Source organism: Festucalex cinctus, chromosome 7, assembly GCF_051991245.1.
Source record: "Festucalex cinctus isolate MCC-2025b chromosome 7, RoL_Fcin_1.0, whole genome shotgun sequence".
Lineage (NCBI taxonomy): Eukaryota > Metazoa > Chordata > Actinopteri > Syngnathiformes > Syngnathidae > Festucalex > Festucalex cinctus.
In genome coordinates this window covers 11688519-11704770 of record NC_135417.1, presented here as the reverse complement: position 1 = coordinate 11704770, position 16252 = coordinate 11688519, and the positions used below count along the sequence as shown (strand labels likewise).

The 16252-nt window shown below is 39.0% G+C and overlaps 1 protein-coding gene across 3 annotated transcripts; it reads left to right on the top strand.

The window, feature by feature from the left end:
• The first annotated feature begins 8622 nt into the window (after positions 1–8622).
• On the top strand, positions 8623–15528 carry nrsn1 (neurensin 1). Of its 3 annotated transcripts, XR_013284196.1 has the most exons (7): positions 8641–8744; positions 11465–11580; positions 11664–11756; positions 12198–12316; positions 12432–12619; positions 12699–12862; positions 14602–15528. XR_013284196.1 is itself a non-coding variant. In XM_077526031.1 (6 exons), the coding sequence occupies exons 2-6, from the start codon at positions 11482–11484 to the stop codon at positions 12800–12802; spliced, it is 603 nt and encodes a 200-aa protein (XP_077382157.1). In that variant the 5' UTR covers positions 8623–8744; positions 11465–11481; the 3' UTR covers positions 12803–15528. The 3 variants fall into 3 exon arrangements, 2 of the variants coding, with proteins under 2 accessions (XP_077382157.1, XP_077382158.1); XM_077526031.1 differs by having other exon boundaries at positions 8623–8744; positions 12699–15528; XM_077526032.1 differs by having other exon boundaries at positions 8634–8744; positions 11462–11580; positions 12699–15528.
• Positions 15529–16252: the final 724 nt, after the last annotated feature.

Sequence of the window (16252 nt, the reverse complement as noted above, 5' to 3'; positions counted from 1 at the left end):
TCACAACATTACGTGGCCCTTGCGTCCTTCTGATTTTCTGTATGTGGCCCTCAAATGAAAACGTTTGGACACCCCTGGTCTCCATCCTGACCTCAGTGTCCCATCTTGGCGCCCATTCTTTACTCACGCCTCCTTTTCTCCTTTTCCTCCTGCTCAAGTCCTCAATTATTTCCAGAGTGCCAAGCAAGGGGCCACAGGGGACCATTTCGACTTAGTACATTAAAGAATTCATGATTTGAAAACCACCCTGACGACTTTATGATGTGACTTTTCGGTGCCCGAAGCTCCTTCCTGTCCCCCCCCCCCCCCCCCCCCCCCACTTTTTTTTCCACCAGACTGGCTTTCATCCCCCCCCTGACGACTGACATTGATCTATCCTTGAGTCTTTTAGCTCGGGGACTTTCAGACCGTAAACTTCTGACTCCTGACCATTAAAAGAACCAGAGCAGCTGATATTTATGAATGTGTCCATAATGATTATTCCCTTGTCCGTTTCCCGTGTCACCGTCCGTAAATTGGCCCGTTGGTAACAGGCACACAACAAATAGTCAGACATGACAGCAGCCGTCTGAGAAACAGATGGGAGTGTCCCAACGTAGCAAAGACGAAATCAATCACTAAAAAAAAAAAAGTGTTTTTTTAATAAAGGTATATCCAATGTCTGAAATTTATTTGAAACAATTCTTCAGAAAAGTGGTCGATAATTGGACATTGGACCAAGGTTATTTTAGTTCACTGAAACTAACGAGAAAAAATTAAAACTAAAATTCAAAAAACTACGACAGCGTATTAGGGGCACGTAGAAATATATATTTTTTTAGAGGTGATGAGAAAAAAAAGTGGGAAATTTGCCACGTTTTCATATGACGAGAAAAAAAAGTGGCAAATTTGGCACTTTATATAACTTTATAAACCACGTTTTTTTCCGTCGCGCGGCTGTTTGCGTCAAGTGTAGTGCTGGCAGAAAGGAAACGCAAATATGTCACGCTACACAAGTCACGGTTTGCAAACTGTCTACGGGGGAAGAACTCGTTAAAATGTACTTTTCGGTCCGGTTTTCAAACAAGGAGATACTAATTGCTTTAGCTGAGATTAACAATATCATAGTTGCCAGTTTATAGAGTGGCAAATTTGCCACTTTTTTTTCTCGTCATATTAAAAAGTGACAAATTTGCCACTTTTTTTCTCGGCAAATTGCCCCCACCCTCCAAAATAAAATATGTATTTCTACGTGGCTCTAATACGCCGTCGTAAAAAAACAATTTCATTAACAAAATAAAATGAAAACGAAAATGCTTTTTAAAAAAACAAAAACTAACTGAATCTACATTTTCTGTTTACAAAACTAACTAATGTTAGAATAAAAAAAAGTTGTTTCTTAAGCAAATATTTGACCTCCAAAAACATTTTTACAAATCTAAACTTACTGCTGGTTTGGTAAATATACAACATTCAATTACAATGACATAATGTCTAGTTACCGAAGGGTTGATAAGTCAAGATTTTTGTAGAGCAAACGACATATAAATGCCAGAGAGATAAAAGCGTCATGCATTAAGTCATTCAAGCCCGATGGGGGCATCTCATTTAAATGCAGGCATGCTGCAAATCAACGATTAGTTCAAGATGCAAGATTCTTGCAATAGTGACATCTTCTGGCCAATCGGGTGTACTTTCTTTTCCCCGTTCCAATCCACAGCCATAAAAGATTGGCTGCAGGTTGGAGACATCTGCTTGCAAATAAACATTGCTCCTGGGAGTCTTTGTCAACTGTCCAGCCTGCTGTTTCGACTTCACTGAGACATTGTGAGCAAAAAAACAAAACAAAAACAAAAACATTACAACCTGGATTTTTCAATGCTGTAGTCAAACATCGCATGACCTGGCGTGTCTGAAATGTAGGAGACATTCTTTCATGCCTCATTCAATACGAGCTGTCCTCAATGTGGGCGGCGTGCTACTCTCAGTGTGAGTTCCCTAATGGCCATAATGGAGGACAAGACCATTTATTATTACAGCTACAACTAAGGAGAAGAAAACAAACAAACATCCCGGTGCTTGTAGAGGGCAGTAACGTGACTCTGGGAGTGATGGATGCTCGGGGAACGAGTCTTGCAGATCTTATTATCTGAAGAAAGTGTCGGGATCAGTCGTTGAGGGAAATTAGAGGAGGGAGAGAAGGAGTATGGAGTGAGAAGAAGAAGAAAAAAAATGGTTATTTGGAGAAAAGGAGGCGAATCAGGTCGGCTATATCAGTTCGAAAATGTCTGCAGCACAAAACAAATACTTGGGATGTGCAAGCGAGCGAAGACGTGAAGTGAGTCCTCCTTGCCTGTAAGTGGCGCTAGCTTGCAGCAGTTTTTCACCAAAACTTCACCGCTTTGGAAATACTTTAAAGCGACTACAGATCCATTCATGCAGTACATCACGTTCCTAAAAAAAAAAACCTCATATTTTTCCACTCTGTTTTTGTTCTTTATCCTTTTCCTTTTTTCTTTCCTTCTGTGGATGTTGCTAGCTCTCATGCTCAGCCCCCCCAGCCCCCCAATATGCCCCCCCGCAGCCATGTTTGGGACTCTACGGGGAAGGAAGCAATCTTCGATTTATTTTACCTCCGATTTCTAATTTGAGAGACCCCTGCTGCTGGAGGCGATTCTTTGCAAGGTCTGACGGAGTTTTGAATTAAACGACATCTTGAAGAAATGGTGAACAATTCTGCGACCCGCTATTTTGGTAAATTGAGTCGTTTGTGTTTTGTGCACACGGGCAAAACAGTCACTTATGCTCCTAGAAATGTACTCAATCTAAGACTTTTGAGATGTGTAGCCTGACTTTGCTACATTTAAGTTTTATTCATTGAACAATTATGCAGTAGTGACGGACAAATTACGCTTCATGAAGCACTTGTGAGATTTTTCGACTCCTCTAGATGGCACTCTTGGGTTAATGCAGTGGAATTGTAAACAATTTCCATTGCACTAGCCCTTATATATAAACCAACAGCACCATCTACAGGAGTGAAAATACATTGCAGGTGCTTCATGAAGCTTCATGAAGCTTCATTTTCCAATCACTATACCAGGGCTGTCCAAACGTTTTCATTTGAGGGCCACATCCAGAAAATCAAAAGGACGCAAGGGCCACATAATGTTATGAAGAGAAATTGCGTTTAGTCCTAAAAATTGTACAAATAATTTATTTGCGCTTTTGCATATTTAGAAAAATGCTACAGTATATAAACCAATTTATTTGTAATATGGCAGTAGAGTTATTATAGTTTTGGTGTTTCATTTTATTTTTTTTTATTTTTTTTATTAGTTTTTAGGGTGGTTCTGTTAGTTTTTTTATTAATTTAGTTCTTTAAAAAATGCTCAGTTTTAGTTTAGTTTGTTAGTTTCAGTATTATTTTTTTTTTTTTCATGTGTATTACTTGTGCGCAATGCGAGCGACGTCATCTTTTGGTGTTTTTCTATTGGCTGCTGCTAAATGACGTCACTTCTGTGTGACATCCTTTCAAACGTCATCATTCCGGTTCATATCAAAATTAATCTACTAAAAATCACATTTAAAATCATCCCCAAAGGCTCATGCGTGAAATGAATTACCAAAGACTAAAAGAAGGACATGTTTGCTATAATTATGGTTAGTTTTGTAAACATGAAATGTAGGTTTCAGTTCATTTTCATTTTTTCGTCTTTATTTTATTTCGGAAACAATATTGTTTTTTGAATTTTATTTTTTTCATTAGTTTTAGTTCACTAAAATAAGCTTTAATGGCACCTGTGTTTTTCGACATCCTCCCTTCTTTCTTTGACCATCTCCAAACATGTTTTGTTTTGTTTATTTTATTTGAATTGAGTCAAATGCCATTTTCAGCATATGCCGCGGGCCGCCGAAAAATGGAAGGCGGGCCGCAATTGGCCCCCGGGCCGTAGTTTGGACATCACAAATTACGCTTCATGAAGCACGTGAGATTTTTCGACTCCTCTAGATGGCACTCTTGGGTTAATGCACGTGGAATTGTAAACAATTTCCATTGCACTAGCCCTTATATATAAACCAACTGCACCATCTACAGGAGTGTAAAATACATTACAGGTGCTTCATGAAGCTTCTTTTTCCAATCACTATAATTATATATAATTTAACTGGCCAATAAGGGGAACAGCAGGTGCACTATGAAAAAGAGACGTGAGGAGTTCGCCATGCGTGTTTGTGTTATCGGATGCAGCCCGTGATGCATCGCGTGTTCTCGGAGGAAAGGCGGGGCCTCTTTGGCATAGTGAGCCGCGTGTAATCGCGAGTGCTCTGGTGACGCTCGTGAAGCGTGGGCGGCTGTTGCCATGTGGTGACGTGCACATAACTCACATCATCTGTAAAACGAGTGAAATATTTCAAACATATCAACTAGTCATCGACATAGTAACGTTTGTGGTTAACAGACGCTCCTGTAACCACGGTAACAGCAAGCGAAGGAGCAAACTTACAGATGCTTTTTGTTCTTAAGTGCATCCCTTGGAGATTTGCACACATGCAACTCTAATCCCCCACTTGAAGCTTTTTTTCATTTAAATTACCAATTACAGAGATAGGAGGACAGAGAGAAATGAACACCACAGAAGAGACGGGGGGGGGGGGCAGTGGAAAATCAATGACAGATGGGAAGTGCAAAACATAAAAACAGTTGAGTCCAGAGGTACTGCTGTGTGGGATGCTTCATTCATTCAGACCGAAAGTAATTGAAGATTTGTAAGGTTGTATTATGCTCGAGTCAAGATCACGCTAGCAACAGAAACCGTATTCGTTTTTCCGAGCCACAACGTTAGGCTAAATTTGCACAATATCCAGATATCGATTTAGGTGAGTGAGGGGGGGTAAGAATCCGGGGTGTACCTAATGTTTTGTACAAGATGCTCAACCAATAATGTGTGCACACAACTGGCTCTCCGAGATTTGGTTTGTGGAGAAGGTGCGTGCGTGCTTGTGTTTTATTGTTGTGTGATTTAGCATGATTTATTGCCGTTAAGTGTTTCTCATAAGTAATGTTGTGCCTGGAGAGCCGAACACAGAAATATTACGGCTCCGAGCTATACATCAACCCTGCAGACGTACCAGTGAAAACAACTTTGTGCAAATGCCGAAAAATGATAAAGATTCAGATAAGGTGATGACTGAACATCATCTCGTCTGTTTTTGTTTTTGTGTCACTGTTGGTTTCGTGCCTCCTACCATTAACTCATTCACTCGCCGCCATTTTCACATTTCGCAATCCCGTTTGCTCCCGGCTGTTTTACTGGATTTTGACTGATTTTGCAAGGCCCACAGAATATTTTATTCAATTGCTATAAAAGCATGGAACCTACCAAAAGAAAGATTAAAGTCTCTTCTTTCATCAGGAAAAAAAAAAAAGTATGTTTCTATCTGTTTCCGTTTTGCAGCAATTAGCATTAGAAGAGAGCTAAGTTTCATCAGTTTTCACAAATCTATTTAAAATTGTAAGTAATTGAGCTTTTGAGCTTTGCTCTGCTGCCACCTGCTGGCCGTTTGTGTAATAACTACCATTTCTGCAACCGTTCTTTGCAGTTGAGAGGCTGCATCAAAGCCTTCTGTATGCTCTCGCATAAAAAAAACAAAAACAAAAAAACGTATAAATACGTCTTTGGGACACTCACAACATTAAAAACGTATTTACACGAATTTACATCGAAAATCGATTCCGAATCGAATCATAGACCCAAAAATCGTAATCGTATCGAATCGTGAGACAGTCCCTGCATCATATAACATCACACAGCCTAAAACTAGTTGAAACTAGATTAGCAGGTCATGAACTCAAACTCAACCCCCGAGCGTGACCCCAGACATGAGACAAGACCCAAACTTTTCCTCCTGCATGACTCGAGTCATGACACTGTGCATCAAATACTTTTGTTACAGAAATCCTTCTGAAGAAAACCGCTATTGTTACATGATAGAAATTTACTTTCTAAATTCTCAACAGTGTTTCCTGCAAAGAGAGAAAATGTCACAACAGCTTAATATGCGCGCCGCTCGAACTTTTGACAGTTTTCCCTTGACAAAACAAACACTTCCATTGGGGCATCACAATTTTGTCCCCTCCAGTCAGTAGAATATGAAATACTTGCGGAAGTCGGACTTTCCAGTTCTGGCAAGATGGCAAAAAAGAATCAATAAGATGAAGAATGGACACCACAGCCAAGGAGAAGTTTGTTCAGATGGATCGATCGCTTCGGCCTACATCTCATTTATCGTCAGTTGTGGCAAGGACGACTGAAGCCAAAAAAGGAAGTGGACGCGATTCAAACAGCTGCAAATGCATTTTGGTTCACTTGTGACTTTTGACAACCTATAAAGAAAAAACTTTTCACGGTAAACTATCCAAAATATTGAAATAACATAAAAGATGAATACAGATAAAAGGAGCAGTTGTGCGTGTGCACTCATCAATATGAAGGGAATTAGATGTGTTTGGAATGAATCAATAATTTAAAATAAATAAATAAATAAATATAACTCCTACGTGTTGTTTCATTGCCAATGCAGTGCATGTCCAGTCGATGTCAGCAATGAAGCTCTGTGTACAATTTGACAATTTCTTAACTATAACCTTCAAATGACATATTAGCAGATTGTTGACTATTAGCAGAGTAAGGCTAATCTCTAGGTCATAAAAGTACGTTTTTGTTTTGTTTGTTTTTAACTCATTTGCTCCCAATAATGTGTAAATACGTTTTTTTTTATGTTCTAAGTGTCCCAAAGACGTATTTATACTTTTTTTTTTATGATAGAGCATACATAAGGCTTTGATGCAGCCTCTCAACTGCAAAGAACGGTTGCAGAAATGGTAGTTATTACACAAACGGCCAGCAGGTGGCAGCAGAGCAAAGGAGATCAACCAGGGCCATGTAGAAAAAAAAGCTCAATTACTTACAATTTGAAATAGATTTGTGAAAACTGATGAAACTTAGCTCTCTTCTAATGCTAATTGCTGCAAAACGGAAACAGAAACATACTTTTTTTTTCTGATGAAAGAAGAGACTTTAATCTTTCTTTTGAATCTTTCCATGCTTTCATAGCAATAGAACACAATATTCTGTGGGCCTTGCAAAATCAGTCAAAATCCAGTAAAACAGCCGTGAGCGAACGCGATTGCGAAATGTCAAAATGGCGGCGAGTGAATGAGTTAAATAGAAATCAATAGAATGTTTATTGGTAAGCATACCGGTAGTTTTGTTATTGTCAGTGATGATGTTGTTGAAATTAGGATATGACATCATTGGAGAGCAGCGCTTTACATCCGATTCTGTTCCATTTTTACGATCTACGCAGATTGTCAACCACAAACATTCGCAAAACACACAAAAGATACAAGTGCAGGCATACCGCTTAGTGGAAATTGTTTCTTTGCTCAGACACTAATAATCCCTCTTAGAAGCCTTGAGCCATATCTTCTTTTTTTTTCTCTCTCTCTCCCTGTAATGAGCTGTGATCTGCTATCAGTCATTACAGGAAGCCTGATTATTCAACTGGTATTCCGCGCACGCTCGCACAGCGCTCCCTGAAGGTGACCTTTTCATGTCACCATAGAAACTGCCTTGCTCGACTTTGAGATGCTCGCCATGTACTGTACACAGAGTCAGGGAGGGAGGGAGGCGGAGTCAACGACAGGCAAGGCGGGCGGGCGAGCAGGGAGGAGGAGGAGGAAATGAGTTTTCTTCCCGTCTCGCACATAAAGTGGAACCTCGGGCTGGTTTGTAGCCCAAAACATTCATAAACCAAGATAACCACGGAAATTAACTAAAGTGCAATTAATCTGTTCCGGGCCCAAAATTAAGTGATACCAAACTTTCTGGTTTGTGTGGTTAAAAATGCAGGCCTATATAGTAATTATGTAGAAAGATGTGAAAACACACTATTATAAAGAATTATTAAAAAATACTAATAATAAAATAAATAAATATTGCGCACAAGACTAATACTAATACTGAAACAAACTAAACTAAAATAAAGCATTTTTTTAATTAAAGAACGAAACTAATAAAAGCTAACAGAACCACCCTGAAAACTAATAAAAACTAACTAAAATGAAAAATTCCAAAACTATACTGCCATATTACAAATAAATTGGTTTATATACTGTCGCATTTTTCTAAATGTGCAACAGCACAAATAAATTAGATCGAATAAATAGAAACACAAATGCACAATTTTATATGCGATTAGATTACAGTCATTTAGTTGCAGCAGATGTCTGCTATCAAAAGACAAGTAAACATTACCAGCTGTGGAAGAAGAAGAAAAAATAATAATATATATATATATATATATATACACATATAATTTATTTTTTTGTCAAAGAAGCTCTTGTAGTAACAGGAGACCTCCTTGGGAAGTTGTGGGAAAAGGGCAATAAATTATTGCCAATAATCAATAGTGTTTAAATAATGACCAAATGACGACACCCTGAGATTCATAAGTGAGGTGACAGTTCAAACAGTGCGATCTATCTATCTATCTATCTCATGCATCTTGTTTTGTTTGGATTTTTGAACGAATACCAGTCCTATCCAGCCATTGCCTGGTTATTTATATACGCCTCTGAATCATGATGTTGTCAAGGAGTTGGCACATGCGCAGCAGAGAGAGAGAGAGAGACTTCAGAGTGATGGGAGCCGGCTGAGCAAGCAGCAGCGAGTCATCGCTCTCCGTGCTGCTAATGACAGGTAAATTGCTTTTTCTTTTCTTTTTCTTTTTAAATGCTATTTTCCAACCAACATCTGTGCACATTTGACTATATGGTTTTACTCTTGACGTCGTCGACGCGCGCGCGTTGTGATAAAAAAAAAAACGAGTGCGTGCGTGCGTGCTTAATAAATCCTCATCATGTCATTCTCATCTGTTATCTGTCGATGCAAACGTCCGCTTCAAACTTGTGTGCTGTCAGTTCGTTGAATGAATTAAAAAGCTGCAGTAACACGAACGCGAGCACGTCAAAAGAAAAGTTAATCCGCATATATTTGGACGTATCCTGCTCGGGGAAAAACAAAAAAAAACAAAAAAAAAAACGCTGGCAGTTTCCACCGCTGCGAATTAGTCAGTCGAGCGGATTTCGTCAACAACAGTTCATTTTTAATGTCATTGAAAAGCTACGTAGGTTGTGTTTCATCGGGGTTGGGACGACGCATGTTCGAGGTGACGTCATCACGTATTACGTAGGCATGTGTGTGCGTTTTCTCATGCTGGGCTAATGGCGCTCAGCATCAACGCTGGATGCGTACAAAATGGGGACCGAAGAAGCAGCAAATTCGTGATTTTTTGCGGAAGTAGATTTTTGAGGTATTTTGGAGGCTACTTTACCTGAGTGTTTTCTTTTTCTTTTCTTTTGATGACTTTTTACTTGATTCAAATAAATAAATAAATAAATAAATAAATTGGAAATGCCAAAGTTAGTGCTTTTGTACTCGGGTACATTTCAGAGTCTGTATACTTGAAGTACAGGAGTTAGAAAGTATTTTTTTACAGGAGTCTTTTTTTTTTTTTGACACAATCTAAACTTGGACTTAAAGGAACACTTGACTCAATGAGACATTTTCAGCAATAAAAACTAGGGATGAGCGAGTACCGATACCAGCCTTTTTTCAAGTACTCGAGTACTCGTGAAGTAGTAACGAGTACAAGCGAGCGAAGACGTTAAGTGAGTCCTCCTTGCCTGTAAGTGGCGCTAGCTTGCAGCAGTTTTTCACCAAAACTTCACCGCTTTGGAAATACTTCAAAATTGTGAATCTTAAACTAAAAGAGCATTTTTGTGTTTTATTTTGAGCATTAAGACTATTGAAGAGTGACTGTGCTGTTTTTTTTTTTTGTCAAAATTAAAGGAAATATATTTGTTTAAAAATATCTTTTAGTGATTTTTTTTATTTGTCAAAATGTACTACTGGTATCGGCAGTTGGTATCGGTATCGGTGAGTACTGAGGGTCTGAGTATCGGTATCGGTCTGAAAAAAAAAGTGGTATCGAACATCCCTAATAAAAAGTGAATATTTTGTCTATAATCAGTGTGGTAATTTCATTATTTGTCATGTACAATTAAAACCGTTAAAAAGTCATTTTTCTACTTGCTGTCGACTGATGATGACATCACTCGTGGTGAGGAAGTAGGGAACGACCAATCACGGCTGCAGTTTACTGACCAAACGCAGAAAACAGGTGAGTCATGATTGGTCGTTCCCTACTTCCTCAGCACGTGTGATGTCATCATCAGTGGACAGCAAGTAGAAAAATTACGTTTCAAAGGTATTTATATTGTTCATGAAAAATAATGAAGTTACCACATTAAATTCTGGACAAAATATTCACTTTTCACTGCTGAAAAGTGTTCAGTGAGTCAAGTATCACTTTAAGTACCGAGCATGTCACACTCGCTGCATGGTAGCTAAAAAGTCTGGAACACATTAATGGCGTTTCCATTCATTCAGTTGAGGAAGATGATTTGAGAGTGTTTCGACTTACAGGTTTCATCATGGGAACTATTTAAACCCGCATCTCGAGGCGATCTAAGATTAAAAACTGTAGCTTTATTTCTTCTTTCCGTTGCTTAACATTTAAAGATTCAAATGTGAACAACAGAAAAAGGAATGCACTGCCCAGCGCAGCGTGTCGACTTCTGCGCAGATCGACAGCTAGCTAACGGTTAAATGTCTTCCAATAAACACTCAAGGTTTGGTCTTTCTTGCCTTTTAGTGAAGTCATTTGTATTTAGTTGTAAAACTGTAACACACAAATCAAGATAAATGAACGTACAAAAATGTAAATAATATCCGTACACATCCTAATAGCTAACACAAGCTACCCTAGATAGCTATGCGCTAAACAAGATAGATACAGGCTAAATGGAAGAAAAAATACCAAATAAGCAAAACAGGATGTTCTTCATTACATTACAAATAAGCATTGGAACATGTCGTCTCCAAGGCAGCAAATATTCAGTATGGTTACCGTTGATTAGTCATATACGTTGTCTCAAGATTCAGGACCTTGATTCAAAAAGGACCGTTCATGACCATCTGATATGGTTGAAGCAAATTTCTTAATGATGCTTTATGATGGGAGATGAAGTCAAATGCTTTCAGGCACTTTATCCTACTAAGCAAATGCGCTAAGTTGAGTGAAATTATAAATAATATAGAGCACATGTGAGTTGACTCCTCTTTAGGTTTCTACAACACTGCAAAGAGTGCAGTAGTGCACGGTTCTTTTCTTCGCTAAATCAGAATGCGTTTGCATGCCAAAGCTTCAGTGTGTTATATAACGTGATGTGAGGAGCGAGATGTGTTTATGAATGCATAAATGTATTCTATTCATATGAGCATGTGTATTATGCAGGGACCGAAAAACCCGTGGGTGGATTCATTCATGCATTACCCATCTGCGTTTGTTCAAGCAGGCAGACAGATGTGAAGGATGGCGTCTTGCCCCGAGATCTGTGGGTCGGAATATGGTGAGCAAGCCCAAACCGGCGGGAACTGCCAGCAGTATGGCGTCCGCTCCTACTTGCACCAGGTAGAACAAAAAGACGTCCATCTTCCCGCAAGAGAAAGTGTGAGCGATAGATAGAAATGAAGAACGATGTCTCTGTCATCCAGTTTTATGAGGAGTGCACAGCCTCCATCTGGGAACGTGATGAAGATTTTCAGATTCAGAGATCGCCGAGCAGGTGGAGCTCTTTATTCTGGAAGGTGAGATTAAACTTGCTCAAGCCGGATCGAAAAACACACACACATATGTGTGTGTGTGTGTGTATATATATATATATATATATATTAGGGGTGGGACGATACGGGTAAACCACAATTTGATACTGTGACGATATTGGACTCACGATATCGATAACATCACGATACACGATATCTACGATTTTTGATATATTGTCAAAAACATTTTTGCAATATATCACGAATAAAGTTCTACATACACATATATATATTTATACATATATATATATATATATATATAAAGGGAAATTAACCAGACCAACGTTCGTGTATTTCAGGTGGCAACATCAGTTTAATTTTGCAAAATCGGACCGATACAAATGACGTATCCGATAGTTATCGTGCATTCCTAAACTATACATAATCTGCAAATATTTCCTCTTTGTTTGTTTTTTTCCAACTCAGGTCTGTCTCGCGTTTGGCACCGTCATCTTGTTTGCAGGCCTGATTGTCATCATCGTGGGATACGCTACTCCATCTCGGATCGAAGCGTTTGGTGAAAAGGATCTTCTTTTTGTGGATAGGTACACTTATGCCCGTGGTGAACGGATGATATAACGATGATATAATTATATGACGGAATACATATTGACAGTTTGTGCTCAGGGTTTTTTCTCGACATTTCTTGTTCCTCAACAGCCAGGCGGTCAGTTTTAACCGCGCGCTGGATGTTTGCAAGCTGACTGGGGCCGTGCTGTTCTGTGTGGGGGGCACCGCCATGGCCGTGGGTCTCCTGCTGTCTGCCTTTGCCAAAAGCTACTCCAAAGAGGAACGATATCTGCAGCAAAAGTTTAAAGAGCGGTTGGCCGATTTGCACTCAACAGTCGGTAAGGTTTGATTCTCCGTCAAGAGGCTGACTACCGTTTAAAATGTGACTCACACACAATACCTACGCTTCGATCACAGGTACCCCCATAATGAGAGCACCAACACCTGGGGAAGGAAAGGTGCCAGTCACACTTTCCAAAGTCCAAAACATCCAGCCAGTAACCCCAAAGTCAGAAACCTGACAGCAAGTCTGCTCGAAGAGAGATAAAATGGTTTTCTGAGTGATAGTGTGCAGCCTTTGAGTGAGTAGACTGCGTGTATGTCCATTCATTCCGAGATGTTGTCAGATTACACCGACTGATAGGACCAACAAAATTGACGTTTCGTGTGTATTAGCTTTTTTTTTTTTTTTACCAGACAAAACACACCGTTTGTGAGCTGTAGCCACACAAATTTCAAAGTAAGACAAAGTAAGTCACCCGAGAACAAATCAATACAACACAGCCACTGAACAAGCGATGATGTTTCTTTTCAGCGGATTGTCATCGTGTCGAGGAGGAATGTGAGACTGAGCAACGGCAGGCATTATCGATGTTTCGCCGCCATTTCACAATGGCCAAAGCGTCAAGGCACAATAACCAATCACATGACATATAAATATAGGCTGATAAAATCACCAGCATTACTGTCTACATTTGAGAAAAAAAGCAACCGTGAGTTTAAGAGAGTCTATGGGGCCTATTCACTAAAGGTTTGCGTCGCCTTTGCACCGCGCTAACCGGCAAAAATGGAGCAATTAGGGAGCACCTAATTCACTAAACACGTTGCAGATGGGGAAATCCATCACTAAATGCGCTGCCAACCAGATTGCGCCACGGTGCGCCGGTGTTATTTGCGCGTATGTAAATTAGGTCATTTGCATACATTTGACGCAAAAATATGCCCACCCCAATGCAAATGAGACTCATTGATATGCAGCGTCTAATTCTTTTTTTATTCTCTTTAAAAAAAAATGCAGCGCCTAATTCACTAACGCCAGCGCAAATAGCAACACCACGTTTGCGTGACGCAAATAACGTTTTTGGAAAGCATGTATTAACCTGACGCAACCTCGATCTCCGGCAGTGCATGCCATTTGCTGCACAACATGCGTGGTTGATCACGCAGAGAGGAGAGAAAGAGAGAGGGGGGATATTTGTCTAAGTTTAGGACACATAACGTAACCCGGGTTGATCGGCAGTAACAACTTGTACGCCCACGCCAATCTCTGAAAATATATTTTTAAAACACCATCGCACCAATAATTTGTACTTTATGAATGAATGACACCGTTGTCGTCCTCTCTGCTCTGTACAGCTTAATGGCGCTATAAACGCTTACTCTCGGTGGTAAATCAGGTGCAAATTTGCTCCAAGCTGTCAGTTTTGTGGGCGTGTTTGCGCCGGTATATGATTGGAGCAATATCCTTAGTGAATAGGCAACATTTTGCGCATTCTTAGTGAATATGCCCCTATGTTAGTTAGATCATTGTGAACATGAGTGTAAATTAGATGAAGAGACAAAACTGACTTGAAAGTGTGACATTCACTTCGGACATGTTTGACCTTGTCTTCTCGAGTAAACGTCCTTGATGAAAGGTACATTGGATGGGTTAGTAAAACTCAGCATCACGATCTGTCAATTAAAAAGAAAAAGCACAGATTTTGACATATTTCATCAGTCAGATATCATCGTAGTGTTGAGTTATTATTGTACCTAAACATGACACAGTATTCCTGTCATATACGACTTGCATGTATTAAAGCAGGGATTCTCAAAATGGAGGATGACTAATTCCATTATTTCTGCAATTTAGTCTGAACTTCATGCTTAAATTAATATTTTCCTCATCTTTAAACTATCAACCACCCCTGAGTTCATACAATTCATATTTCCTCCCCAATTTAACCATAATAGAACCATGCTTCGGTCAAATTATCCCAAGGATCAAAAATTGCAGTCTGCTGCCAGTTCATGCTATTTTTTTTATTTTTTTTTACAGCCCCAGTTTGCTGTTCTCATGCAAATAAGATGCTGCTCAAGCTGCCCCACTCTAGAGTGCAAGTCTGGTTTTTCGTTACCAAGGCAACCAGGCCTGGAGCTCTTTTGAGGTCCTAATCTGAATTTTGTTTTAAAACAAAAAGCAACACGAGCACTCATTCAGTAAAAGCATCGGTTATATTGTCTCTCAAAATGAAGATCTGGAGGATTTTTTTTCTTTTTCTTTTTTTTTTCGGAAATAGTCATCTTACAATGAATATGACGTTGATTGTGCAATTTTTCGCTGGACCAAGTTACACAAATTTAAGAAAAATGTTTATGCTGTACTGGATTATAGGGATAAGACACTATCACAACACATTTTATTAATGTATTTATTTTGTGTATCATTAGACCCACAAACAAACGTACAGTTCATCCTTTACTTCTACCGTCTTCATTATTATTTCTTTTTACAAAGTTTGGTGATTTTTTTTTTTTTTTTTTTTTTTTTTATCCAGACAAACCACAAAGCTATATGATCGACATTGTAAATGTTACCCAATCTCATGCAATCTGTAATCCTTTTCCAAAACCATAAACCAGGATTATAAAAGGTTGAGTGAGAGTGTCAGCAGTTGATCGATAAATGTGCTCACTAGTAGTCTCATGCTGTAAATTGTGTGTTTGGTTTGCTGTCCAAAAGCTGAATTACATATTGAACATATTTTCTCTCTCTCTCAAAAAACAAAACAAAAAAAACAAAACAAAAAAAACAAAACTGTTGCACAAGGTTTAGTCTAGACATTCAGTGTGTCTCCTTCCTGATGTAAATGTATTCTCCAAGGGGATTATGCAGAAAGAACAACTGAAGTCAAAATCAACAATGTAGTATTATATTGTGTAGTATATTTTCAAACATAATAAAAGAGTTAAATATGCTGGCCAATGTTGTGCAAGAGTCACATTTACTATTATTCACATTTAAGCTTTGTGCTCTCTGCATATCTCTCTCTCTCTCTCTCTCTCTTTGCTTTCTTTCTCTCTTTCCTTCTCTCTCTCTCTCTTTCTCTCTCTCTCCATTAATATGTATACAGCATAAACATACTTCTATGCTATTGGTCAGTCCAGGGTGCTAGTTTTTTTTCCCCCAAATCTAAAGTGTAGAAAATGACTTGCTCTCTTTGATGATGTAATTTTAATCATTGAGCAAACATGCCATTTTTGGGGGTCTCACACATCTATCTATCTATCTATCTATCTGAACAACAGGGGTCCAAGGACTGACCCTTGAGTGACCCCACATGTAATGGCCATTCGATCAGATCCCAAAATTTCCGATGGTCACAATGTAACTGCTTTCCTCCAAGTAGGACCTGAACCATTTAACTCATTCACTCCCAGCCATTTCACAGAAATAGTCCCTATAAAAGCATGGAACCTATCAAAAGACAGATTAAAGTTTCTTCTTTCATCAGGAAAAAAAAAAAAAGTATGTTTCTATCTGTTTCCGTTTTGCAGAAATTAGCATTAGAAGAGAGCTAAGTTTCATCAATTTTCACAAATCTATTTAAAATTGTAAGTAATTTAGCTTTTTTTGTAGATGGCCCTGATTGATCTCCTTTGCTCTGCTGCCACCTGCTGGCCGTTTGTGTATGTAATAACTACCATTT

What these genes read in the sequence shown, in the direction of transcription:
- nrsn1 (XM_077526031.1), top strand. Translation starts at nt 11,482, where the DNA reads ATGGCGTCTTGCCCCGAGATCTGTGGGTCGGAATATGGTGAGCAAGCC. An exon ending in GGAGCTCTTTATTCTGGAAG is followed by an intron (nt 11,757 to 12,197) that starts GTGAGATTAAAC and finishes TTTCCAACTCAG; the next exon opens with GTCTGTCTCGCGTTTGGCAC. An exon ending in CGATTTGCACTCAACAGTCG is followed by an intron (nt 12,620 to 12,698) that starts GTAAGGTTTGAT and finishes CTTCGATCACAG; the next exon opens with GTACCCCCATAATGAGAGCA.